General features: G+C 28.2%; 4 protein-coding genes across 8 annotated transcripts; 1 reads left to right on the top strand and 3 right to left on the bottom strand.

The window, feature by feature from the left end:
* The first annotated feature begins 2 nt into the window (after positions 1-2).
* Positions 3-8,828, top strand: LOC130666819 (sodium-independent sulfate anion transporter-like). Of its 3 annotated transcripts, XM_057468119.1 has the most exons (12): positions 3-229; positions 302-429; positions 2,317-2,626; positions 3,760-4,013; positions 4,095-4,296; positions 4,783-5,003; positions 5,082-5,253; positions 5,331-5,498; positions 5,581-5,742; positions 5,825-5,965; positions 6,306-6,451; positions 6,749-8,828. In XM_057468119.1, the coding sequence occupies exons 3-12, from the start codon at positions 2,452-2,454 to the stop codon at positions 7,118-7,120; spliced, it is 2,013 nt and encodes a 670-aa protein (XP_057324102.1). In that variant the 5' UTR covers positions 3-229; positions 302-429; positions 2,317-2,451; the 3' UTR covers positions 7,121-8,828. The 3 variants fall into 3 exon arrangements, with proteins under 3 accessions (XP_057324102.1, XP_057324101.1, XP_057324104.1); XM_057468118.1 differs by having other exon boundaries at positions 3-429; XM_057468121.1 differs by lacking the exons at positions 3-229; positions 302-429 and adding an exon at positions 1,409-1,517.
* LOC130666832 (heparan sulfate glucosamine 3-O-sulfotransferase 6) lies at positions 8,573-10,773 on the bottom strand. The gene is made up of 3 exons (XM_057468139.1): positions 10,067-10,773; positions 8,833-9,323; positions 8,573-8,712 (listed from the first exon to the last, which is right to left on the bottom strand). Exons 1-3 carry the CDS (start codon positions 10,612-10,614, stop codon positions 8,588-8,590), a joined length of 1,164 nt encoding a protein of 387 aa, XP_057324122.1. The 5' UTR covers positions 10,615-10,773; the 3' UTR covers positions 8,573-8,587.
* Positions 10,774-10,808: 35 nt separating this feature from the next.
* LOC130666842 (transmembrane protein 170A) lies at positions 10,809-15,905 on the bottom strand. Its single transcript, XM_057468152.1, has 4 exons — positions 15,615-15,905; positions 15,351-15,543; positions 12,988-13,093; positions 10,809-12,511 (listed from the first exon to the last, which is right to left on the bottom strand). The coding sequence occupies exons 2-4, from the start codon at positions 15,445-15,447 to the stop codon at positions 12,316-12,318; spliced, it is 399 nt and encodes a 132-aa protein (XP_057324135.1). The 5' UTR covers positions 15,448-15,543; positions 15,615-15,905; the 3' UTR covers positions 10,809-12,315.
* Positions 15,906-16,592: 687 nt separating this feature from the next.
* Positions 16,593-22,734, bottom strand: LOC130666811 (uncharacterized). 3 transcript variants are annotated; one of them, XM_057468092.1, is made up of 9 exons: positions 22,493-22,557; positions 22,356-22,418; positions 21,681-22,269; positions 21,472-21,602; positions 21,166-21,370; positions 18,532-18,684; positions 18,235-18,417; positions 17,773-18,063; positions 16,595-17,684 (listed from the first exon to the last, which is right to left on the bottom strand). In XM_057468092.1, exons 3-9 carry the CDS (start codon positions 22,167-22,169, stop codon positions 16,752-16,754), a joined length of 2,385 nt encoding a protein of 794 aa, XP_057324075.1. In that variant the 5' UTR covers positions 22,170-22,269; positions 22,356-22,418; positions 22,493-22,557; the 3' UTR covers positions 16,595-16,751. The 3 variants fall into 3 exon arrangements, with proteins under 3 accessions (XP_057324073.1, XP_057324072.1, XP_057324075.1); XM_057468090.1 differs by having other exon boundaries at positions 16,593-17,681; positions 21,681-22,418; positions 22,493-22,734; XM_057468089.1 differs by having other exon boundaries at positions 16,594-17,684; positions 21,681-22,418; positions 22,493-22,726.
* Between the last annotated feature and the right edge of the window lie 3,295 nt (positions 22,735-26,029).

Here is a 26,029-nt window from a genome sequence, read left to right as displayed (position 1 = left end):
TTCAGGAAAACACGGCTGGAGATTCGTTCTAACCGTTTATATATCAGTACGTTAAGATATCTACTCAGTTTTTATTTCGGCTCATAAATAAATATTGTCTTATTTTTATAATAATATATATTCAGTCATTTTGTAAAATGTGCTTTGAATTAACACGTGGCTAGTCGGTCATTACATTTTTTTAAACGAGTGTTTGATAAAAAAAAAAAAAAACTATGTGATATTACTGGTAATTAACGATTATTAATTTAATGATGTATAGAGGACTAGTTTTGTTAAAAAATATAAATTACATTTTTAGACGGTGATTATGAAAAAAAAATTTTTTATCTACTTACAAAGACTTAATGTAATGAATAGTGAATTTTAAATGTTGATAAATAAGACGTCTCGAAGTGTCACCACGGTATCGATAATTATACGGACAAGGTAATTTATGACAAATTTTATTTTATTGATCTTTAATGATAATCGATTACTGATGATTGATTGACGCGATACGGTGATTTAAAATTTTTTTAGATTATCTTTTTTTTTTTTTTATTTTTTTTTTTATTGTGAAGGAATAAAATTTTTGACGTCTCTAATAAATTATTTTCTAAGATTATTTAGTGTCTAATAATTATTGTTTTATATGCACAAGAATTTAAACAGCAGTAAAAGATGATGGCTGACATGTAATTTACTGTTTCTCCTTGTAGTGAATCAGTACTTAATTTATTGGCAAATAAAATTCAATTTTATGTTTATGGTTTTTCAAAATCTTTGAAATCTCAGTGGAATATTTTAAAATAAAATAAAAATTTTAAAATAATTTTTTCTATTATTAATTAATAGTTTTATTGATCGATCTATTTATCAGAAAAATTTTTAATTACATTCTAATAGTATCAATTACGGATATTTTTTTTTTTAAATGAATCTAGTAACCGTGTTAAATATTGATCGACATAAAATTTGAAAGTTACGAAATGACCTGATTATTACGTAAAAATAGTTGAAGACGTTATTATTTTTATTTTTTTATATATTTTCCTGTACATGTGGGCTCACGTAATCAACTACAGAATAATATACGCGTATACTTGTAATTTTAAGTAAAAAATGGATCGTTGGATAAAACAAAAAGATAAAAAACATAATAAAAAATAATTTATACGTTTTAATACGCTGGTAATAATATAATAATGTATTTGTCTAATGATTTCCTTGGACTTGATGCAAATGCTCATTAGCAGGGTCTACAACCTGCAATTGATCCCCTCTTTAATACTAAACTTCACATCCAACTTCATTTCTCTTTATACCTCTATAATAAATCGCCGCTTTACTCTTTTGCCCGCGTCTACTCTTTATCTCAATAAATTTTTTTTTATTATTGTAATATTCAAATATTTACTCTCACTCGTAAAAAAAAAAAAATGTTTCACTCAACATTATCTGTAAAATGTAACGAGTTTTAGCCACGTGCTCTATCGCCGTTTCGTCACTTTGTTTATAATTATTAAATTTTTCAAGTAAGTAATTTAAAAGTAACTTTTTTATCGCTGTAATTATATTTTTAACCGGTTTAATTTTAATGAAAATAATTATATTTACTCAAATGTAAGAAAAAAAAAAAAGTAAATAAGCCACGTGTTTTTTATTTGTATGATTGATTATAACGATCAATATAACTTGATCGTCTTTATAAAAAGTCGAGACCATATATTATATTTGAAGACTATAGATAACTGATTGATCGTCTAATTGACCGGATGACTCATCGGAAACGTTGATACAAATTAATCTGGTGCATTTACTTTTTATCCGTAATAAATTTTTCAAATTTTTTTATAATGACGCACGTGAGAGATATTTTTAGTCGGAAAAAAAAAATACATAACTAGAATTTTTAATTACTAATTATTAAATAATAGAAGCAAACGCTAAGTGAAAAGAAAAAAATTAATTGAGGTAATTAAATTTATTAATAAAAATAAAGTTATCTGAACGTGATGTCTATTAAAATTATCAAACAAGTCTATATACCTATTAATCTTATTATCTTATGAGAATGAGGAAATGTGTTGGATGATCTTAAGTAATTACCGGACCCAAGGACAATTGTATTATTATACCAGACTATAAATTTGTTGATAAATAAGTTTGTAAATATATCAATTGAATGACAATTGTGAGCATGTTTTAAAAGTCAATATTGATAATAAAAATATACATATTTTTTTTTTTTTTTCAACCATCACATTTAAAATATGAATACCGTCAAGTAAATGCCAGCTTTATCATTTAAAATAATTACTCTTAATTTTTCAGCCATGTTATAAATTAATGTGCATAAACATTTGTCAGTTGAAAAGATAAAAAAAAATAAATAAAATAAAAAAATAACAAAGAATTGAGTTGGATTTTATAAAATAAATAACGAGAAAAGTGATTTAATTAATCAAGATGAGAAACGGAAAAAAAATATACGAAATGAACGGGAAACCTTTGAACGGATACGTTAATAAGGCGATGAACGACTCACAAGAAAATTTGGGTATCGATAAACGCGACTCTTATGAGCTTCAAAGTTCAATTTGTGAAGAACGTCCTGATTTGCAGTGTTCTTATGACCTGATCTGTGAGTTTTTTTTTTATTATTACTATATTTTTTAGTCATATATATGAATTTGAATTTTTATTATTATTAATTGGGTGTTGGTTAATTATTTTTGCTTCCGATGAGGACATTTGAAAAGTAAGCATTTATTAGAAAAAAGTATGATATATTTAAGTATATTTTTAATCCACGTTATTCTTTAAGATAAATTATTTTTGTATGCTGATTTAAATTGTAATTTAATTGAATTGAATAGATATCTGATTATGTGTTTTGTTTAAATGCAGAACAATAGATAATTAATCAAATATAAGGTCATATTAAAATTAAAATCTGTTTGATTTCAATGCATATATTTAAATAATTTGCATTTCAAATCTGATATTATCAATATTCAAATATTTATTATCATAAATCATCGTTTAATTGTTTCTTTAAAATATGGAAAAAAATTTTAACTTTTGAAAATTATTAAATTTTTTGAGCATTTACCCGGGTCAAAAAATTAACTTGATCTTAACTTTTCTGACTTATTTGACTTAACTAATTTGATTTTGACTGCTATATTTCTTTTGACTTGAATATGACTTTTTTGACTTAGAAATTCAAGTCAACTAAGTCAAATCCAAGACAACGAGTCTTTAATTTTACTTGGTTGGCGTAAATGGGTACTAAGTAAGACAACTAAGTCAAAACTGGATGAATTTTTGTATCTTAAAATATGAAAACACATTTGGTTTTGACTTGCTTTTGACTAAGTTGTCTTACTTAGTACCCATTTACGCCAACCAAGTCAAATTAAAGACTCGTTGTCTTGGATTTGACTTAGTTGACTTAAATTTCTAAGTTAAAAAAGTCATATTCAAGTCAAAAGCAAGTCAAATAAGTCAAAATCAAGTTATTCTTTTGACCCGGGTAAGTAAAAAACATTTTTTAACTGTGTCACATATTTTCTTACAAGACTGAATAAATAGAGCTATTAAAAATAAATTACGTGAATAAGAGTTAAATGGATGTAAACACAATCAAAAACGCAGATCTGACATGATTTCATTTTAAAATTTATCAAGACTGATGGATTAATAAAACATAATTGTACTTTAATGCCAAATAATTATTAAATTTATATTAAACAAAATAATTATTTGAATTAGTGATGGAAGAGCCAGGAGATGATAGTGTCAAACGAAAAAGCAATATTGTCAAGTCGATTTGTGAGTACACAGCACATCGAGTCAAAAAAACGTGTACAAAAAAAATGCTGTACAGGCGGTTACCAATTTTGGGATGGTTACCCAAGTACAATGGGGACGATGCACTTGGTGATATTGTTGCTGGTATAACTGTCGGGTTGACAGTCATCCCACAATCACTAGCTTACTCAAATGTTGCTGGGTTACCTTCGCAGGTAATTAGCCCTATCACCACTTTCGATCCGTCAAAAACCTCGCGGTATTAATTTAATAATTTCAATAAATATTCATTGCAGTATGGATTGTACGGCAGTTTTTTGGGTACTTTTATATATATATTTTTTGGATCCTGCAAGGATGTTCCTTTTGGACCAAGTGCGATAGTATCGTTGCTGACTTATCAAACAGTAGCGCAATTAGATTCGCCTGTCGAACACGCGATTCTTTTATGCTGCCTCTGTGGTATCATACAATTGTTCATGGGAATTTTTGGTCTAGGTGAGTCATTAAACTCTACAGATAAATTGTTTTTGTTTGAAATGCTATGATGTCATAGTAAAGCTGGATGTTGGCCACCTAACGGAAATTTAAATAAAATAGTAAAATTTAAAATGGTTACAGTAACTTTTGATAAAATCGTTGTCAATTTTACTATGGCCATGGTAATTTTTGCATGTGTTCATTCTCATTTCTGTCAAGTGGCCAACATGGTCCGGCTTTACTATGACACCATAGAATTTAAAACGAGTATAATTTCTCCGTATAAATTTTATCTATCAGCCACTAGATTACTGACTTATTTTTATTACTCATTACTTGTGAATGAGTAAGTTGTTTATCTATTTACTCTTGATAATATTGTTAAGTAATTTTGAAATAGTAATAAATTATGATAAGTGATAACGAACTTTAGATATTTTTCTAATGAAATAATAAACGATATAATTATCTAGCAGATAATTAATTATATGTCATTTAAATTAGGATTTCTTATCGACTTTGTATCAGGACCAGTAAGTTCTGGTTTTACGTCGGCAGTTGCGTTAATTATTGTAACGTCTCAAATAAAAGATATACTTGGAATTCAATCAAAAGGCACGACGTTTATAAGTCTTTGGCAAAGTATCGCTGAAGGGATTCATCAAACTTCTCATTGGGATACTACTCTAGGTGTTACTTGTATAGTCGTTCTACTTTTTCTGAGGGTAATTATTAATTATCAATAATTTTATCTATTTATTCAATAAAAATTTGTATTTAAATAATTCTAATTGGGTTATTAGTATGTCGCGACTATTAAAATTGGTCCAGTTGACGAAAATATGAGACCAACGAAACATCGTGTGTTAAATAAACTAGTCTGGCTCACCGGAACATCAAGAAATGCAATATTAGTTATTGTGTGTGGAGTATTAGGTTATTACTTTGCCTCAAAATCACCATTTAAATTAATAGGTACGTCACAATTAATTTATTTTAAATATATATCAAAGGGTTTGATGTTTTGATGTATAAATTTCATTTTTATTTAGGAAATTTACCGGGAGGAATGCCTACTGTTAAACTGCCACCGTTCGGTTTTACCAAAGATCAAAATACTACACTGACATTTATGGATATGTGTTCAAATTTAGGTAGCGGGCTCATTGTTTTGCCGCTTATTTCACTTATGGAAGATGTAGCGGTGTGCAAAGCATTTAGTAAGTCGTTTATTTAAACATTATAAGTATAATTATAATCAGTAAGTTAATAACTTCTTATTAATGTTAAATATTTTTCTAGGTAATGGAAAATCAGTAGATGCTACACAAGAATTAATTGCCATTGGATTAGCAAATCTCGGGTGTTCATTCGTACAATCATTTCCTGGTACCGGTTCACTTAGCAGAAGTGCTGTTAATAATGCTTCTGGTGTTCGAACTCCACTAGGTGGACTTTATACAGGTAATTAATGAAATCCTGTCTGACTAATTCGTTTTTTAAATTAATCACGATTTACTTATTATGATTTTTTATTTTTTTAAAGGAATATTAGTTGTACTCGCGCTGCTATTTCTTACACCTTACTTCTCCTTTATACCCAAAGCATGTTTAGCAGCAATAATAATATCCGCGGTTATTTTTATGGTCGAAGTCAAGGTGATAAAACCAATGTGGAGAACTAAAAGTAAGTATTCAAATTAACTATTTTTTTTTACTGCCAATTATTTTTTATAAATTATTAAAAGTAAACTAATTTTTTTTTTACGTAACTCGAAGCTTTAAAATTTAAAAAAACCAGATAATTTAAAATTTATGAAATTTAAATGACAATTGATAATAAAAAATTTTTTGCTTAAATTTACAACGAGTTTACCTTGAAATTACCATATGTTACTTATGCATTTTAATTAGTGTATTGCAGTAGACGTGTGATTAGACAGTCGAACAAAACCGTTGTAGGATTTCATCATTCGTAAGATAAAACTTTGAATAATTAATATCATATAATTTTTTTTTCTTTATAGAATCTGACTTAATACCAGGGATAGCAACTTTCATTGCATGTCTAGTATTGCAATTAGAAATAGGAATTCTAGTTGGCATAGGACTAAATATATTATTTATTCTTCATCATGCAGCGAGACCGAAAATTTCATTGGAAAAACTTCGGGTAAAGTTTATTATTTATGTTTTTTAAATTAACAGTTAATAAGTATTAAGTAATAACTTTGATATTATGAGACTATTGTGTAATTACAATTAAAATTACTGATAATTATGCGCGAACTTTAATTGTTATTCATATAAGCAATAAGAAAATAATTATGCTCGGCTGATGTAATATCAAGCTCATAACTTTATTTATTTCTTTTTTTTTATTTATTAATCGCGATTTATTTACCTTTTTTTTTGTTCTAACACATTTTTGCTTTTACAAGGTATTTATTTTTTACTTTATTTATTACAGAGTTGCCGCGGCGTTGAGTATCTCATGATAACGCCAGATCGTTGCCTGATATTCCCGTCAGTAGATTACGTGAGAAATCTCGTGACCAAGTACAGCTATTGTGCTGGTAATTCAATGACACCGGTAGTTATTGACTGCTCGCACATTTACGGTGCTGATTTTACAGCAGCTAAAGTTGTTGAAAGTCTATCAAAAGATTTTGCTACACGTAAACAACCGCTGTTCTTTTACAATCTCAAACCTTCAGTTTACGCTGTTTTTGAGGGCATCGAACCCACCGATTTTATTGTCTACTATACGCAAGAAGCTCTAGACGATTTATTGAAAGACCGGGGGTTTTTTAAAGAAAAATCAAATCCTTCAGTTGCGTAAATAAGTTATAAAAATGTAATTATGTATTTATTATTTTTTTTTTTTTTTAGATATAAGGTAAGACCTAGTTCTCTTATCGGGTACTGGGTCTCTTACCTTAAGGGCATTCTCAGACGGTGCCTCTTATTTTTTTAAAATATGCAATGACTTTCTACTGTCATAACCGTATTCTAATTTTGTTAATTAATTAAAACAAAAATTTTAACTTTAATTGAAAAAAGAGCAACGTAGTAATTTTGCCGAGGTATAGAATTTTTTAAAAATTACTTACAGTTGTCATCAATTAGGAGTTAAACAAAATTTGAAAATTCGAATTATAACATTGATATGAAGACTTTAATGAAATTTATTTTCCGAATTTCGTTTCACTCCCAATTGTAATTTTTTTTTTATATCTATACCTCAGAAAAATTACTACTAAGTTGTTTTTTTTTCAATTAAGGTTTCAATTTTTTTTAATCAATTGATGAAATTTTGATACGCTTACGACAATTTAAAGTAATTGAAAATTTTTAAAAAGTGGCGGGCACTGTCTGAGAATGGCTTTAAGATAAAAAGTATTAGAGTATTGAAAAATAAATATATTTTTTAAGATAAAGCATTTACTGAAATATTTAAATTGCAAATAAGCGCAACAAGTGTTTATTGTATAAAAATAGTACGTGCCTAAGTATTTTTTATCTGATCTTAACTTTTAGTGAATATTTTAAGTATTAGAAAAAGTTTAAAAATTTAATTCGTTAAAATTATTTATTTTATCGTGTAATTATCGAAGTATTAAATTAATCAAACTCCACTTTTTGCATGCTACTTAATTATGTTAATAGACTAACCCAATTAATTTATAATTATTCAAATAATTATATATATTATCGACATAATTAATTATATACCATACCCAATAGTATTCTATATTATTTTATAAGCGCACGGTTAGCAAGAATGTTTGGAAAATACTGTGATAATTTTTTTTTTAAATATTTCAATAAAAAAAATTATCTATTAAATTTTAAAATTTATGTATACAATCATTGTTAATAAAAATATATATTTATCTACAATATTTATGTATATATATATTTTTAAAAAATTTAACTGCACAGAATAGGATCTATTGTAAAGTAAATGTCAATTTAAATTAATATCGTACAAATATTTTATTTATTTACTAATATATATTTACATTAAATCTCTGTTATTAGCATTTATTTTGGTATTGAGCAAAAACGTGCAGTTTTAAAATTATATCTGTAATTAATTACTATACTTATATTAATTAGTTTGAAATTAATTACTATTCTAATTAGTAGCTTTTAAGCTATTGTATTTTTAATGTAGATAGTAATTAATGTTGAGTGAATGTTTTATAAAATTTAAACCAATTGACTTCGATCACAAGAATTGACATTATTTAGTATTAATTTTAATTAATTAATCGATATGTTTTAATTAGTCATTTAAATAATTTTATGACCAACCGAAATCCATACGAGTCAACTGATAGAAACGTTGATTGAATGGTCGGTAGAAATTTTTCAAACGTTGAATTGCCATAGGATCGATGTACGGATGACTACGTCCTTTAGTTTTACCTGAAATGTAAATAGAAAAAAAAACCAACAAAAACAAAAAAAAGTAAAATGAAGTAATTGTAAATAATTGTAATGATGTTTAATTAAAATAATAATAAAAATAATAACAATAATAATTACCGAGACAGTGAGGAATAGCTTTTTGTTCAGATTTCATCAAACATGGAAAGCCTTTGGTAGCATTAAAATAAAAGTGTTTTTCCGATATCACACGCTTGAGCCCGAGAAAGTCTTGAACTCTTGTTATTTCAATAACTGGGTCAGCAATCAAACGTTCGCCAGATACGAATAGCAACTGAGACAATGGAAAATATTGGAGCCAGCGTTCTAAATATCGTGCATAAACTCCTATTCTTAATGGCGCCCAATTAGTATCGACTATATTTGAACCGTTTATAAAGGCACGTTCTTCAAATTTAGGTAATTCTGGACGTTTACTTTTTACTTGGGTATAGTCAGATATTGCACGTGTTACTGGATCACGGACAACAACTATCAGCTTTGTACCTGGATTCATATGCTGAACTCTTCTTGGGACTTCTGGTGTTACGAAATACGATGGCGTTTTTTCCATTGTCAACTGACCTTCTAATGTCGGTGGCATTCGGTGTCTATTTTTTAAATTTGTTTATTAGTTCAACTCATCATTACCAAAATTAATTTGAATACAAAAATTTTGGATCGACTTTTTTTATCTCGGAAACAAGAATTAATATTTCAAAAGCTGTCACTTGGTCATGATATCGAAGTAAAAAAATTACATTTTACAGTCTAAAGTCCCCATCGCGAGTTCACTTAATTTAGTATCAATTTTGTGCTACCGCGCTTTTGAAAAAGTCATAAATCAAATTTATTAATTGCATAAGTTGAGAGTTTTTGAAAAAGAAAGTGAAGTGAATGAACTCGAGACGATATTTTTCATAGATTTATGATGATTTATAGTCAAAGTCGTCCTTTTTGCTTAGTCATTCAATAAAACGACAATGAACTGACGGACAGAAATTCAAAAGGAAAAAAACTTTAAGCTCAACTTATAATCTTTTGAATAAAGTTATCAAAATAAAGCCAATTAATTTTTTTAAAAGATACTGAGCGCTAAAAAATATTAAATTTATCATCGAATTAATGCTCATTTTTTTTTTTTTAAATAAAGTGACTGCAGAAAAAATTTAATCACTAGAATAACCAAGAGCTTCTTCAAAGCAGACACTTTAGGCTGGAAAATAAAACTTTTTTCATTTTGATACGATAATTGCAATCAAAGTTACAGCTTTTAAAATTTTATTACTGGCAGAGATAAAAAAATGATTTTAAAATTTTTCCATGTCCTACAAAAAAAGGGAACTCCAATTACCTATACCAATGAAATCCCTTAGAATAATGATGATCAAAAAAATGTATTTCCGATCCAGCAGCCCGAATATCCGGATGAAGTCTTAAAAACTCCAAGAGTGCTCTCGTGCCGCCTTTTTTAACGCCAATTATCAAAGCACTCGGCAATTGTCTACTAGGTATCAGACCTTGTTGACGCAATATTTTGTACTTCGGCGACACATCTACCGTATTATCTTTTAATAACGTCGTATTGTTAGACAACAAAGACACTACTTGAACTTTTGTCGCATTGACATCTAAATTCATAAAACCATCAAGTGGTATTTCTTCAACTTTAACTTCTCTCACAGCAGATGCTCTTTCTATATGGATATGTGCCGCTAGTCTTATTCTGTTCAATACTATTCTACGTGATAGACCACCAAAGGCACAAAATGTGTCATTAAAAATAATCCACAGCAGTATTATTATAAAACTTGTAATCAAAATTAATTTTTTAGCCCATGGAGTTCTGCGTAGTTCCATCATTTCATCATACAAATATTTATGTATTTTTGTTATTATCATCAGTATTCATTATTCATTAATATAAATTACTTGGAATGTAATTTAATCATAAAAACTCGATTGACAAGTGGTTTTGTATCATAATTTCCAGTGGAAATTTATCACTTATTTATGAATGTGATCGGCATTTCATATTAAATTACGACAATTATCTTAAACTCGTGTTTTTATATCCGTCAATAATTCATTAAGAAAAAAAAACACTTATTGTTTCAGCGATGAAATACAAATTTATCTAAATATATCAGTAATAAATATATATTTGCACTTGTAGTAATTTAATAAAAGATAATTAAAATTGTAAACAAATTAGAAAAATTTGTTTTTATCTAAATGTCTAGATAACGAAATCGATAGCACCTTGGGTCTAAAGTGTAGACAATAATAAAAACTACTTGTGTTGATTTAATTGTAGTTCATCACATTTGAATAATTATTATAACGACAACAGTAAAATAAAATGAGTAGGTGAAGTCGGTGGAAAATTAATATACCGGCGTACTTTAATATCTAAACGACGTATCATTTTTACGAAGCGGACGCTACTGAATTGATAAGAGAACACCGGGGGATGAGAGTTTGATATAGAGATGTTGGAACTCGCAGTACGCTTGCGCTTAATTTTTCCAGGGGTGCATTGGAATTTTTTTTTAAATAGTAAACAGACAGAGCGAGATTAAAATCAGTATTCAAAATTCTGCGTATGATAATCTCTTAATTTATTATTAATAGTCTTTGTTTGTATTTAAAGCTAATTATTCACATTAATACATTTGATACATATTTTATTTTAGAGTATTCAAGAGTATTTTACTATAATTATGTACATTATTATAAAAGCCTTATCAATGTAATGGTCGAATGTTAAACTATATTTTTAAAACTAACTATTACAGAAAATTTTTTTAAATTTAACGGAATGATTTATTATACTTTGATATATAGTTTTTGTGCAAATTTGCAAGTCAGCGAGTGTGAAAAAACTTAACTATTATTTTTATCTTCTTATTTAAATAATTAAAGTGTGAACTGAGGGAAAGTTCTAATTTAAGTAATTAGATTTAAGATCGCGTCTATTAAATTAAACATTTTTTCACTTCACTTGATTTTATTTTTATGAGAATTTGTCTCAATTCATTTAAATTTTATAAATTTTAAATTTTTTGATATCAATGAGAATAAAATTATTTTTGAAAAAATATTTCTAAAGATTTTAAATAAAAATCTAATGACAGAACTTTCCTTTAAAAAATCAAGTATTTGATATTTTATTTGAAAATTTTAAATTTCATATTTTTGTTGATAAATTTATTAAAATAGTGAATTATTTAAAATTTAAACTGGATTTCAAATAAAAGCGACAATATAAAATAAAATAATATATATGTATATGTATATGTATATATATTTAGTCTGTTTATAATTATATCACATGAAAGACATTAGTGAGCTGGATATTCATTAGATACCCCAGTGATCGCTAAATAATTATTTATAAATAAAAAATCTAACACTGGATGAAAAATAATGAGCAGCTATAATTCTAATTTATCAATAAAAAAATTTATAGATCTGCATCATGAATAAAAAATAAATAAATGTTTTTGTTTACTGATAAACGATAGAGTTGCGGATCCAGAGGAACCTAATATGATGTTCAGTTGGTGGATTGGGTTTGGATGGCGATAAATACCCTGATAATTATAACGTTGCCAGAATACGAGTGAATCCAACGCAAGCAGCCAGGATTGTTTGACCTATCCCCCAAAACAGTGCGTACAGAGGTGGCATTTGGTAACTCGATGCACGATAAACAAAAGCTATTGCCGCTGAACTCAATACTCCAGATGTTAATGGCAATAGAAATCCCATTACCAGTATCAATATTGGAAAAAATCTGCGTTTTAATTATCAGTACAAATATTTATTTTATTTTTCGTTTAATTTTTATCGTAAAAATTTTAAATTTAAATATGAAAGTGAAACAGCAGACAAACAATTTTTTTTTTTAAATAAACAAATTTAATATCAACAAAAAAAATTCAAAAATTCATTCAGAAGAATTTTTAAATAAATTTTTTTCAATATATAAATTTGTATATGAAGAAATGTATGTTGGATGTCGCTATTTTCTGTACCATATTTATTTATAAGTGAGAATTTGGCTGACGGCAATTTTTAAATTTTTGAATAAATAAATAAAATGTAAGACTAAAAATTAAAAAATGCGTACTTAGATATTTGAAAAACCAGAACGCGCATTTTTTTAAATTTTATTGTATCAATTAATTTATTTATTTATTTAAAATTTATAAATTGTCTTATATCTGCTACATTCTCACTCATATTTATTTTATTTTATTTGTTACTCACTTTCCATATTTGTGTTTACGTAAAGTTGCAAAACAAATTGATGCCGCGATTGTATGGACAAATATTGATGAAAAAAGTGCCCACAAAAAAATCTGATACCACATTTCTGCAATGTTATTTAAATGTTTTTTTTTTCTTGTTTGTTATTTTATAAATTTAAAATATTTGATCTGTGACGATAGTTATTTTATAAAGCGATCGTTCGGTTTTTTTAAACCGATTGTTCAATATTGGAGGGAGGGGACGCCCGCAGAGTAAATAATAAATAAAATTGTACGTTCAATTTATCACAAAATTGACAATTAATCATCAAAAATGACTTACCGATACGACAATAACTGCACTTACTGGATATCTTACTTGATGTAATTTTAAAAAATGATAAATTGTCAATTTAACACCTCACTGATTCTATTCACTCACGAAAATAAAAAAATTTAATGATACTTTTAACTGATAATTATTTATTTTTAATTTTTATTAAGCGTAATTAATATTAATGATAATTGATTCCGGACTTTTATTGGATAGAAAATTTTTTTTGCACACGACACTAAAAAATTTACTGAGAAGCCATTTTGAAAAACTAGCAACAAAAATTGCACTAACACTACTCCAATTAATTAATTATTTAACTAAATTTATTATTTATTTACTTATTTGAATTTAATTTAACGACACACTTCTTAATTGTACGGCACAAGTCACAATTTACTTTTGATAATTTGAATTTCCGTATAATTTAAACATTTAAATAAAAAAACACAATGGGTTTGAGGTTCAAGACCGCTGTACTGAAAAGCTAGACGCCAACTGAACCTCTGAACCTTGAACCCAAAAGCTAGAGCTTTGATTGGTTGGTCAGATGGAAAGACTGCAAGTTATTGGTTCAAAAAATTTGAAATTCGCCAACTAAAAGATTCGGATGAAAAGAAACTTTAAAAGTAAATTTTATTGGCTAGAATTTTGAAATTTGAATTTGGGCCAATCAGAGACTGATTTTTAGTGGGGGAGAGGTAAGAGGAAAGAGTGCTTGTGCTGGGGCCAAATCCTTGCAGTTCTAGCAAATTCGTCAGTTCATTAACATTTAAAGTGTGAGTAAAAAATTTTTTGCTTTTGTTTAAAAATAATTATCGCGAGTATTCCAAGAAATGTAACGCAGTAATAAATTAGTGTCGGTGAATAAATTAAATAATTAAATAGTTAAATATTTAATGCCGGAATAAAAAAAAATGTCGTAGTTTAGAGTGCAAATCATTTTGCTCTTAAATAAAAAAAAAAATAATAATAATAATTGCGGTAAAGTTAATACTAAAGTGACAAATGTTATTAAAAATTCTTCTATTCTTTTCAAAAATCAATTTAATTAAATGAGTAAGTGTTAAAAAATAATTATTTTCCAATATCTTGGCGGGAATTTTATCAAAATGGCTACGGTTTTTCGTTTGAAATTTTTTTTAAATTCAAAGAAAAAAAAAATTAATTTCAAATAATAACTGCTTGTGGAAATAATCGTAATGAAAAGAACTTCAATTAAACACGGGAATTTTTTGAAGTTTTTGTGATCCTGAAGTTAGAAGATAATTAGCAATTTTCGGATTTTTTCTTTTCAATAATTCAATAGGATATGATAGTGAAGTTAGCTGACGTTTAATCATTTTCGGATTTTTTAAAAAACAATAAATTATAAAAAAAAAATATTGGAAAAATTGCACCTATAGTCTTTTAGATTTCCTATCTGTGTATATTTTTAGTTTTGTTTTTCTACAAATTGATTTGTTGAAAAAAAAAATTGTTGATTGTCTGCTAACTTTAGAATCATAAATCAAAAACAAACAAAAATAACTAAAAATACAGACATGTAGAAAATTTAAAAAAGCTATGAGGTAAAATTTTTTGAAATATTTTTTTTATAATTTATCATTTCTAAGAAAATCCAAAAATTATTGAACGTCGACTAACTTCAATATCATAAATATTTTCTCTTCTGTAGTGATCAGTTCCAGTTATTTGTGTTAGTGTCAGTTTTGTGTGAATGTCATATGTGTTAGTGGGTGAGTGTAAATTGAAATCGTGAATTTTTTAAATTCTTCAAAAAAAAAATATCCAGCTTCAACTGTCTTTCAGCAGCTCATCGGTCGGTAAGTCAGTTTTTATTTTACAAATAAATCTAAACTACCGACTTTTATTGACGTTTTACGTAAACAATAACACGTTGAGTTAAAAAAATAATAATCTAAGACTTTTAGAATTAACGAAAAGAATATTGGCAAGAGAAAATATTTTTTCTTACTGTTATTCAAAATAATTATGGTCACAGATCAATTATTAATCAGTTAATAAATTTTCGTTGACATACGTACCAGCAAATGAAGTTAAAGGAATATAAAATGCACTTGAATTATGACTTTTAGTACTTGCAATATGTGGTTCTGTGCTACTTAGTTGTACATTGAACATTGCTAATTGTCCTACAATGACGGCTCATAGAGCCTTATTCCAATTAGTACTTTATCCATTAAATCTCAGCACATTTGGCTCTTTTATTTTATTCATCTGAAAGAAATTAATTCAATTATTTAAATTGACCTGAAATTTATTTAAAATTAAGCGCAAGTATAAATTACCGTTTAATACGTAGAATTTATTGAAATACAAATTTGACAACTGGTCGACACACATCACATAGCGAGTAGTGATCATGACCAATTATTTATTTATCAACAAAGATTATCAGTTGCGATTGAAGTTCAGTTGAGTTCGAAGAATTAATAGAGTTATAAAGCTATTGGTCACAAGTTTCAATTGTTTAAAACACTAAAAATTTTGAATTACTGATGGAAGACGAGAGATTGTTTTTTTGGTTAATCACCATATGACCTGACGAGGAAAATACCAGTCATGAAGAATAGATAACAGGAGACCGAACGTAATGTTAAATGAGCGTCCATAAATTGGTGTAACTATTTTTCAGCACAAGGTGGCGCTTTCATCAGCAGTGTACTGAATTTAAACGTTGGCGCCAGATCACAGTCGAATCAATTGCTAGAGAAATAAAATTTCCAATAAATGGAAAATGTCATCGATAATTTAGATATAATTATATAATTGAAATAGTTATAAATTATTTCCAATAATTATAAAACACAATTTAAGAACAAATAATAATTTATCAGAGCAGTTGTACCTTTTTCCTTTAGCACTGAAATACCGAACAGTACTATTTTTGTTGCATGTGCACAGTATTTCTCTTCAACAAATGAAAATTTATTAAGAAATAAAAAAGTAGATTGCTAGATTATAGAGTATGGCATTGGGCTCCCACCTAAGTATTACATCAAAACCTAAACTCTATAATTTATGAAATTCAAAATAAATAAGTTAAACTATCTGTAATAAATAAATAATCGATCAACTAAATCAGTTATTTAAAGTATCAGTAAAAAATTAGTAATTACAGTTAAATTATAATCTCTCATATTTGATAAGAGTATGCTGAATATATATAAAAATAATGATTAATCAAAACTAATTACTTATAGTTCATTTAAATTACATCGGTTTTAAATTTTACTAAAAAGAAATTAGTAACAAAAATAAAAAAATCATAATTGTTTGTATTATTTAATTTGAAACAAAACTTAAATGATTCATACAGAGTCAAGTCACATATAAAAAACATAATTTTAATTTTAATATTTTAAAACAATTACAAATTTATGAATTATGAATAAAATTAATAAAAACAGTAAAAATTTATTGAGCTAGAGTAATTTGGCATTTTTTCGATTTCTTTTGGTTTTCATTTTTTTTTCACAATTTCTGTTATTATAGGATTTTGCCAAAAAGTGTCCACGCATAATCAAAAAATTATTAATAATGGTCCTAGTTAATTTTTTTTTATGTTCATCACATCCTACTAAAGCAGGAATTTCTGATTTAGAAAGATCATTAGCAATTTGATACATAGTATCAATAGTAATGGTCTTAGTACCAACGGTGGTCAATACTATTCTCTCTAAATGTTCTATGAGAACAAATAGATTTTCACTAGGATAAATCAAGTAGCCGTCACTCATAATTTTGATATATTTATCGCGCTCACTTGGGTTATTTGATTGCATACATTGAACACAATCAAAACATTTGGAGAATCTATTCATTTTCCTAGCTATATATCCAGCAATGTAAGAAATTACATACTCGCTGCTATAAGCTACATCATAATCGTGTTGCAATCGAGGATCTGGTAAATGTTCATGTTCAATTTCTTTTTTTTTTGCATCTTTTTCTGTTTCTTCATCATCATCATCATCATTATCATCATTATTATCATCATCATCATCGTCATCATCAATGAATAAGTGGTCATAATTCATAGAACAATCATTATCAGTGACACTATCAACGTAACCTGAACTTTCAGTTTCATTTTCAGCAGCGCATATCTCGTCAGAGCAACCGTTTTCAATTATTTCGTCAATTTTTTGCAACCAATCTTTTTTAGGAGCAACAGCAGCAGCTAAAGATTCTTTTGTTTGGATTAATGACTCAAGTAGTTCACCAGCGGTGACATTAGATCCTTTAGGCGGAGTTGCCAAAGAATAAGAACAAAGTAAGCGCAATACTTGTCCGAATAGAATGGGGTCTGGATGGTCATTACTACCGCACGCACTACGGATTATCCCAAAAAACTTCTATCAAAGAAGTGTCAATATTAAAAACTTCATACGTTTATTTAAATTGAAAATTAGTCTTATAATTTGTTATGATTTTTATATATACCTCTAACATATCCTGCGTCACACGAGCTGTCATTAAATAACTGTAACCGCATTTGTCATGTAGAAAATCTAATAATTCTAAAGTCGACTGTAATGAGATTAAAAGTCCTGACAAAGTACTGGCGGTAATTGCAAAAAAAAAATCATCGGAATTCATATCATCGAAATCATTTGTTGTTTTACTTTTTCTTTTCTTTACTTTTTCATTTTTTACTTTCAATTTCTGTTTTTCTTTTTCTTCTGTTGCTTTTGACTGCCATGTACGTAAATAATTTATAAATTCAACGATTGCCTACAAAATAAAAAAAATAATATCAATTACTCAATAATTATGTTCATGTATTATGAAATTAGCAAAAAAAAAACGTATAATTTCACGGTTTAAATTATTAGTTAATTGTTATTCCAGCATTTTTTCGTTAGCAGTCAGCGATTGTTTATTTCGGTGAGGGCAAATATATACCTTTTTAGACAGATTCTCATCATCAGGTCTCAAAGCATCCATGGGTGTCCTTGACATCATTGCTTTAATCAGATTCCCGACTTTAGTGATAAACGCAATAGTTGCGTCGCTATCTTCCAACTCCGGGCAATTTGGTTCATTTTTAAGCGTTTCCATAGCTGCTCGAACTTTTTTAGAAAATAACTAAATCCAAAAAATATTCTTATAAATATAAAACTTTACTTTTAGCAGCATAATAAAATTAACCTGAGCGTAACCGTCAATAATATAGATAATTTTAATATTAAGAATTTTTACCTCGATAGCAAGAGGTACATTCATTTTTGCGAAGCCTTGTGGATTGACATTATGCATTGATAAATTGTGAGCCATCCTCAAATTCATATTTAAATGTCCTTCGTATTTTAATAATGCAATCCAATGAGATTTCTTGACTATACCATCTGGAGTCTACAACCAAAATTCATACGTTTTTTAATTATAGCATTCTAGTAAAATAATTTTTGTCAAATAAGTACCCTCGCAGATTTGAATCACGGTGGAAACACCGTGGAAGTGTAAACACCGTGGATCCACCGTGGTTACACGGTGGGTTTGTTCCATTTCACCACCAGGTATACACAGTGTATCCACTGTGATAACGCGGTGTATCCACCGTGATTCCACGGTGGGTTGACCACTGTGTATACACGGTGTTCCCACTGTGATTACGCGGTGCATTCACCGTGATTCCACGGTGGTTTTTTGCTATTTCACCACCGTGGTTCCACGATGTATCCACCGCGTAATCACAGTGGTAAAATGGAACAAACCCACCGTGTTTCCACCGTGATTCAAAAATGCGAGGGTAGATATCCTACCCAAAATTGTAATTTTTCCAAAATTTTATTTCGAAGACACTTCAGTAAATGTGGAAAATCAGAAATAAACCAAAGCCGGCGTCCAAAATCATAAGGATGCTCACAACTACATTGACCATCAGATATTCCAAATAATTTCCACGCACCACGATTCCATTGGGCTCCGTCACAAATAATCGCATCAACATAATAACCAGCTTTTTCGAGCAATATCACACACTCAATAATCAATTTGTGCAGAATATCACCAGTCACAGCATTTTTGCTAAAAAATTGCCCGACTACTTGGACCCAGTGACCTTGAAAAGGTTGGAACATAAACACTAGTGCATGGTCAGCTGGGGTGCTTTTAAGATGATCTGGAGTATAATCTCCTAAATTCACAAAACCATCTAATTTTAATGTTTTGCGATTTAATGCAATCCCTTCACTCAAACCAATTTCATCAAGTAGCAAAGATCCTGAGAAAAAAATATTTGGTTAATACATAACAAATCCAAACACTAGAGCAATCCAAGCGCCCATTTATTGCAGATTTTGATAAGCAATTTTCGAATGAGAAGAAGTTTCTACCGTTTACTGACTCATAAGTTATATAGATTTCGTGTAAGTTTACAAGCTTTTAAATCAAAATATATATCATATATGAGTTAATGTAAGCTTTAGTATGAATAAAAAAATATTTTCAGATTATATAAAGAAACATCAGCAAGAGAAAGTATACATTGATTAAGTAAAGCACAGGAAAGTGAAGAAAAGGAGACGTGTGATACTTCAGGAAATATTGTTTTTTTAATAGTAAACTCCAACTTTGTTGATGAAATGGCTATAAAGCAATTATCAAACTGTGATTAGTAATACTTGAAACAAAATGCTGAAGGTATTTGTTAGATACAATCCCGCATGAATTTTGTGTAATGTGATGGCTATAATACCCCGTTTTTGATACTCTTCCATACGTGAACCTTTAAGTTTTAGTGTGTCGAAGACGGCTTTAGGGAAACCGAACGCGCTATCTAGTTTTTGAATATACCGATTCAAAGTGTCTTTACAAGGAAGCGGAAGAATTTCTTTTTTTCGAATCTGATCATATAATGCACTGCCTTTAATTCGCATTAAGAGACATTCGTATACCCACTCAGTCGAATATCGGCGCTGTTTAGCGTTAGTCGCTTTCGCCGCATTGAAACAAGTACGCACAGCTTCTTGCTGTAGAGGTGGTAAATCCGAAATTTTTTTTAATAATGTTGTTTCTTCTAAAGCGGCACAATCGTCTTTCATTTTCAAAAGATTACTTTTTAAAGTTTCATTCTAAATTAAGGAAAGTCAAGTATCTTAACAACCAAATATTAACGAATTATAAAACTAGAATAATGCTCAAATTTTTATCAATAACAATATTATTAAAAAATATCAATGATAAAAAAAATTAGCGAGCATGATCGAATTAACTGAAAAAGCTGAAATATGCGACTTATTTTTCGTTGAACATTAAACTTAATTTATGTTTGCGACAATATATTGAGTTTAAAATCGACATTTCGGATAAATATTGAATCTTCTATAATGTGTACTTTTTACGAAATGATTACCAATAACATGTATAATGAAGTTGCAGTGTTTTGTACTTTGTTTAAGAAAAACATTAGATAGATGTATATAAAAACCTGAAAACAATTTAAAGACAACGACAACTAAAGAATTATATGATTGCTAGAGTGCAAGAGTGAGACACAAAAGATTGTAATAAAAGGAAAATTATTAATGTTAAAATTTTTTGATGATAACAAAGCATTTAAATCCTGATATAGATATTATAGCAATGTCAGATTTACATGTTAAATTACTTAAAATTATTCATACAAATTTCTTAAGACTCTAAAGTTTTTATTTATGATTTATAAAAAAACAATTAAGCCAACAGTAATTATCAATAGAAGAATTTAACCACTGCGAAATCAATAGTCATAAAATTTTAGTTCTAAGATGTTATCAGATAAAAAACATCTATTTCTTGGAAATTAACATTTCAACATAATATTAATGAGACAAATACAAACAATTGATATACCTTTTCACTGAGACGTCTTATTTTTTTTTTCTCTAAAACCAATTCAATCTTTTTACTATTATATAATCCCTTAAAATCTTTACTTTGTTTATTATTCCGGTTTTGTATATTTTGTCTTGCTTGTCGACAAGCAATGCATCGGTATAGTGGCATTTTTTTCTTATATTCATCAGATGACAGAATACCTTTACAACCAGATGAAACTCTTAAAATTAAAAAAATTTTTTATTTAATGGCTTCAAAATTTGGCTGTATTTCATAATGAATCCATTAAATAAAAATTTATTAAACAACAAATAAGATTACTTGTTTTCATTATATCCGGTTCCACTGCAAAAATAATAATTTTCAGCTTTATTTAAAATTTCCCAAACAGTTTCGATTTGTGGAATTTCTTCAGATAAATCGATACATACGTCTGTACACGCATTTACAATCTAGAAAATAAAATATAAAAGTTAGTAAAATAATACGGCTGTTTTAAAACTTTCTAATAATAAATTGAAATAACTTACTGTAACTGTTAAATCGTTTTTTATTTTTAGATGACATTTAAGTTTGAAACAAGTTGAATCTAAATACGATAGTATTATAGTTTGGTTATGATCAAACGTCCAACTCCAATTCCTTGGTAAAGGTTTCACTTCTAATGCATTATAAATATCATGTACAGATAACTGCTGATCATTATTATTTTTAAGTTCTACATTACAATTTCCAGAAATTAATAAAACACTTTCACTGTTTGATACAGAATTATCACTTGGGTAATGAACACTACTCATGCCATTATTGTTTATATTACTCCTATTTTCATTATCAACAACATTATTCAATAATATAGGATCATCTACGATAGAAGTAGTTAAAATATAATCTTGCCAAAAAAGATCAGCATGTTTTATAGCGTTTACATTTTCTAAATTATTGACAACAGGCTGTATTAATAAGGAATTATTTTCTTGAAGGACATCAACGTTGACTTCGTCATCAACAATGTCCATAGAATTGATAACTGATAAATTATCATTATCGCAGCCACTATCATAACATTGATTTACATTTAAGTGAGGTATTGCACCTGGTTTTATTGTAGCTCTGCACCTGTCAGATACAAAAACATTTCCATCTGGTAACGTTGTGCTATCTAACTTAATAATATCAGTTTTTTTAAAATGTAATTCACAAACACAGTTTGTTGATTTCAACTCTTGGCCAATTGCTGTGCTCCATTTTTCCAGTAAGTCTGGCTTCTTTTTTTGAGAAAAAAATGATTAACAAAATAATTGAAAATAAATTGGCGTAATTTTTTTTTGAGGTTACTTACCTTTGGCACTTTGAATAAGCGATGTTTTCGTAAATGTAAAATATTTTTGTCTTCTTGCACTTTACGACCACTTAAACAACCATTTACTACACAACACCGTCCCATTATTTTAATTGTTTATAAAAAAAAACAATTTTTATATCACAAATTGAACAATGGCAGAAATTATCAACTATCAGTTTCAATCTAAAATAATAATAATAATTCAGTACGTTGGAGTTCGGACTGCTGCTAGTGGCGAAAATAAGAACTATGATCTCTACACTTTTTTGAGGACGTAGAAACGGACGAATCGCCTATACCGTTCGGTCTCCTGTTATCTATTCTTCATGATACCAGTAAATACCTCCTATAGACTATAGCTCTGGGTTGCGCAGATGTGGCGCACGAGCTGTCAGAGCTCGGGTTTATAATTCCGAAAGTTCACGACCGACAGACCGTGATCCATGATGCGAATTCTGCTTGTGCAAAGACCTACATTATGTACATACACACCTGGGTGGCAGCATTATCAAACGATTTATAGATGCAGACAAAGGCATTTGCAATTTTATCATACGATGGTTACGGGGTTATTCATTTTATCATTGGAAATTGATTTATTGTTATTGATACCCTGCTGATAGCAGTGCCGCCAGAACGTGGGATATTTCTACTCCTTCCAGAGCGCCTCGCGTGCGGTGCACACACGCAACTTTGTCTATCGGTGTGTCGGGAAACCGAATGAAGCCGAGAGAAACCGAGCGCTGTAGACAAGCGGAGGAGAAATGTTACTCCCACCATGCGTCATTACGTACCCGCTCAGAGTTGCGTGTTCAAATCCGCACTCGAATTTGATTTTTTTTTTTTTAAATTATTTTTTAACGCAATTAATTTTTAAATATTTATCTGTTCAAACATTTTAATTAATTGATAATTAAAAATTTTTTGACAAATTTCAAAAACTGTAAAAGAGATAAATAAATATTAAAACATAATCCTCTCATTGTACTTTTATTTATAGTCCAGTCGAGTTAGGTCCAAAAAGTAACTCTTGCTGGTGATAATTCCTGGCCGACTAATTTTTCCACAGAATGATTCAGAATATGCTAAAACTACGACAACCGAAAAAATCTACAAAAAAAGTGCGTCGCAAATATGTTTTTTTATAACAAAATGGTCAAAATTCCGGTTTAACGCAAATATCTAACAAACTATAGCACATGGATAAAAAAACCCTTTATAAAACTTGAAGAAAAAAAAATAATGAATAAAATGAGCCCTCATTTACGTTCCTACGAGCTGGAATTTGTAAATTATTTAAATGTTAATTAATTTTCTCGTCAACTCGATGTTATTTTTTATCCATCAGCTGGGCCGACGCCGAAACTTCCCGAAGTGTGACGATGTATGACGAAGCTGCTCGCGCGCTCGTTCGGGACATTTAAAATTCGAAAAATTACTTTTTATTTTCAAGCTGAAAGTCATTAATATTTTATTTAACGAAAAAATTAAATATTAATTAAATTTTTATTCCTATTAAAAATAATTAAATGGTTCAATTCTTAGCTTTAATGTTTTCAAACAATATTAAAAATTTAAAATATGTTCTTTTCCGTAATTTATTTTATTTTTTGTTACAATCGATTGCCTAATTTTTCAAATTTCTTAAAATTATTAATAAAAAAATTTTAATATATTTTCATTGCAAGTATTTATTTATTTTTTTACAAAACTCTCTTATATATAGCTCTTATATATAGCTGACCATCAACTGGAATGAAAATAATAATCAAAATAACGATAATAATAATTATAATGATAAAAATAATAATAATATTAGTATTAATAATAATGGTAAATATAATAAATAATAATATTTATTTAATTTAATTAATTTATTTAATTAATTTATTTATTTAATTTAATTAATATTTAATTTTTTCGTTAAATAAAATATTAATGACTTTCAGCTTGAAAATAAAAAGTAATTTTTCGAATTTTAAATGTCCCGAACGAGCGCGCGAGCAGCTTCGTCATACATCGTCACACTTCGGGAAGTTTCGGCGTCGGCCCAGCTGATGGATAAAAAATAACATCGAGTTGACGAGAAAATTAATTAACATTTAAATAATTTACAAATTCCAGCTCGTAGGAACGTAAATGAGGGCTCATTTTATTCATTATTTTTTTTTCTTCAAGTTTTATAAAGGGTTTTTTTATCCATGTGCTATAGTTTGTTAGATATTTGCGTTAAACCGGAATTTTGACCATTTTATTATAAAAAAACATATTTGCGACGCACTTTTTTTGTAGATTTTTTCGGTTGTCGTAGTTTTAGCATATTCTGAATCATTCTGTGAAAAAATTAGTCGGCCAGGAATTATCACCAGCACAAATCCTTAACTCGACTGGACTATTAGTAATAAATTTTAGATTATTAATTTTAATTTTGGGATTTCTATTCCAGAGGAATACCATAAATCGGATATTCAGAGAAAAAATATGTATGGTATTTCTATGGGATTTCTATGGGATTTCTATTCCAGAGAAATACCATAAATCGGATATTCAGAGAAAAAATATGTATGGTATTTCTATATGGGATTTCTATGGGATTTCTATTCCAGAGAAATACCATAAATCGGATATTCAGAGAAAAAATATATATGGTATTTCTATGGGATTTCTATGGGATTTCTATTCCAGAGAAATACCATAAATCGGATATTCAGAGAAAAAATATGTATGGTATTTCTATGGTATTTCTATGGGATTTCTATTCCAGAGAAATACCATAAATCGGATATTCAGGGAAAAAAAATATGTATGGTATTTCTATGGGATTTCTATTCCTTTAGAAATATCCTATAGAAATCCTATAGAAAAGATAGACCCTAAACTCGGCGTTGTAAAAAAAACTTTCTTTTCTATGGGAATTCTCTAGGATTGTCAGAGAAATCCCATAGAAATCCTATAGAAATCCTATAGAAAAGATAGACCCACAGACATGACAGCATCAACTTTTTATTTCGAGGATCAATTGTGTGGAAATGAATTCTAGATCATCCGTGGACACGAAAATAAATAAAATGAATGCAATTCATGATAAAAAAAAATTTTTACGAACCCCCAGATCCACTACAGCATCTCACAGCAGCTCATAACACAAAAGTGGCCTTCTGAGAGGTCAACCCAGCATCAAATTTTTTTTTTCGAGGATCGATCGGCCTTAAATTATTTCTACATCATCCATGGGCGGGAAAATAACAAATAAATAACAAATTAATTGCAGCAAAAAAAAAACCGCGCCAATGAAATGTCAAAATTTAAAAACTAAATTATTTTTACAATTTTCACAGAAAATAATGAATATCAACAATTAAAATATATTTTACTACGAAAAAATAATAATAAAGTAAATATATGGTGAATAAAAATAAAATGTAATGCAATAGTTTATTTTAAATTACCTAGTACGTAACATACTTGTACGTACTTAACATAATAAAACACATTAATGTCGTTTTAATGAATTATTGATAAAAAAAAGTATCT

Source organism: Microplitis mediator, chromosome 4 (assembly GCF_029852145.1).
Source record: "Microplitis mediator isolate UGA2020A chromosome 4, iyMicMedi2.1, whole genome shotgun sequence".
Classification (NCBI taxonomy): Eukaryota; Metazoa; Arthropoda; class Insecta; order Hymenoptera; family Braconidae; genus Microplitis; species Microplitis mediator.
Note: the sequence above shows the minus strand (reverse complement) of the source record. Positions and strands in the feature narration are given on the sequence as shown.

Excerpts from the sequence above, each read along its gene's own strand:
- LOC130666842 (XM_057468152.1), bottom strand. The coding sequence starts at position 15,447 with ATGTTCAATGTACAACTAAGTAGCACAGAACCACATATTGCAAGTACT. Across the intron at positions 13,094-15,350 it reads TCCTTTAACTTCATTTGCTG|AAATGTGGTATCAGATTTTT; the intron begins GTACGTATGTCA and ends ATAACATTGCAG. Across the intron at positions 12,512-12,987 it reads CGTAAACACAAATATGGAAA|ATTTTTTCCAATATTGATAC; the intron begins GTGAGTAACAAA and ends ATTAAAACGCAG.
- LOC130666832 (XM_057468139.1), bottom strand. The coding sequence starts at position 10,614 with ATGATAATAACAAAAATACATAAATATTTGTATGATGAAATGATGGAA. Across the intron at positions 9,324-10,066 it reads AAGGGATTTCATTGGTATAG|ACACCGAATGCCACCGACAT; the intron begins GTAATTGGAGTT and ends TTTAAAAAATAG. Across the intron at positions 8,713-8,832 it reads AGCTATTCCTCACTGTCTCG|GTAAAACTAAAGGACGTAGT; the intron begins GTAATTATTATT and ends TTTACATTTCAG.
- LOC130666811 (XM_057468089.1), bottom strand. The coding sequence starts at position 22,597 with ATGGGACGGTGTTGTGTAGTAAATGGTTGTTTAAGTGGTCGTAAAGTG. Across the intron at positions 21,603-21,680 it reads AAAACGATTTAACAGTTACA|ATTGTAAATGCGTGTACAGA; the intron begins GTAAGTTATTTC and ends TTTATTTTCTAG. Across the intron at positions 18,685-21,165 it reads TAAGACGTCTCAGTGAAAAG|ACTCCAGATGGTATAGTCAA; the intron begins GTATATCAATTG and ends TTTTGGTTGTAG.
- LOC130666819 (XM_057468119.1), top strand. The coding sequence starts at position 2,452 with ATGAGAAACGGAAAAAAAATATACGAAATGAACGGGAAACCTTTGAAC. Across the intron at positions 4,014-4,094 it reads TTGCTGGGTTACCTTCGCAG|TATGGATTGTACGGCAGTTT; the intron begins GTAATTAGCCCT and ends TATTCATTGCAG. Across the intron at positions 5,499-5,580 it reads AGCGGTGTGCAAAGCATTTA|GTAATGGAAAATCAGTAGAT; the intron begins GTAAGTCGTTTA and ends ATATTTTTCTAG.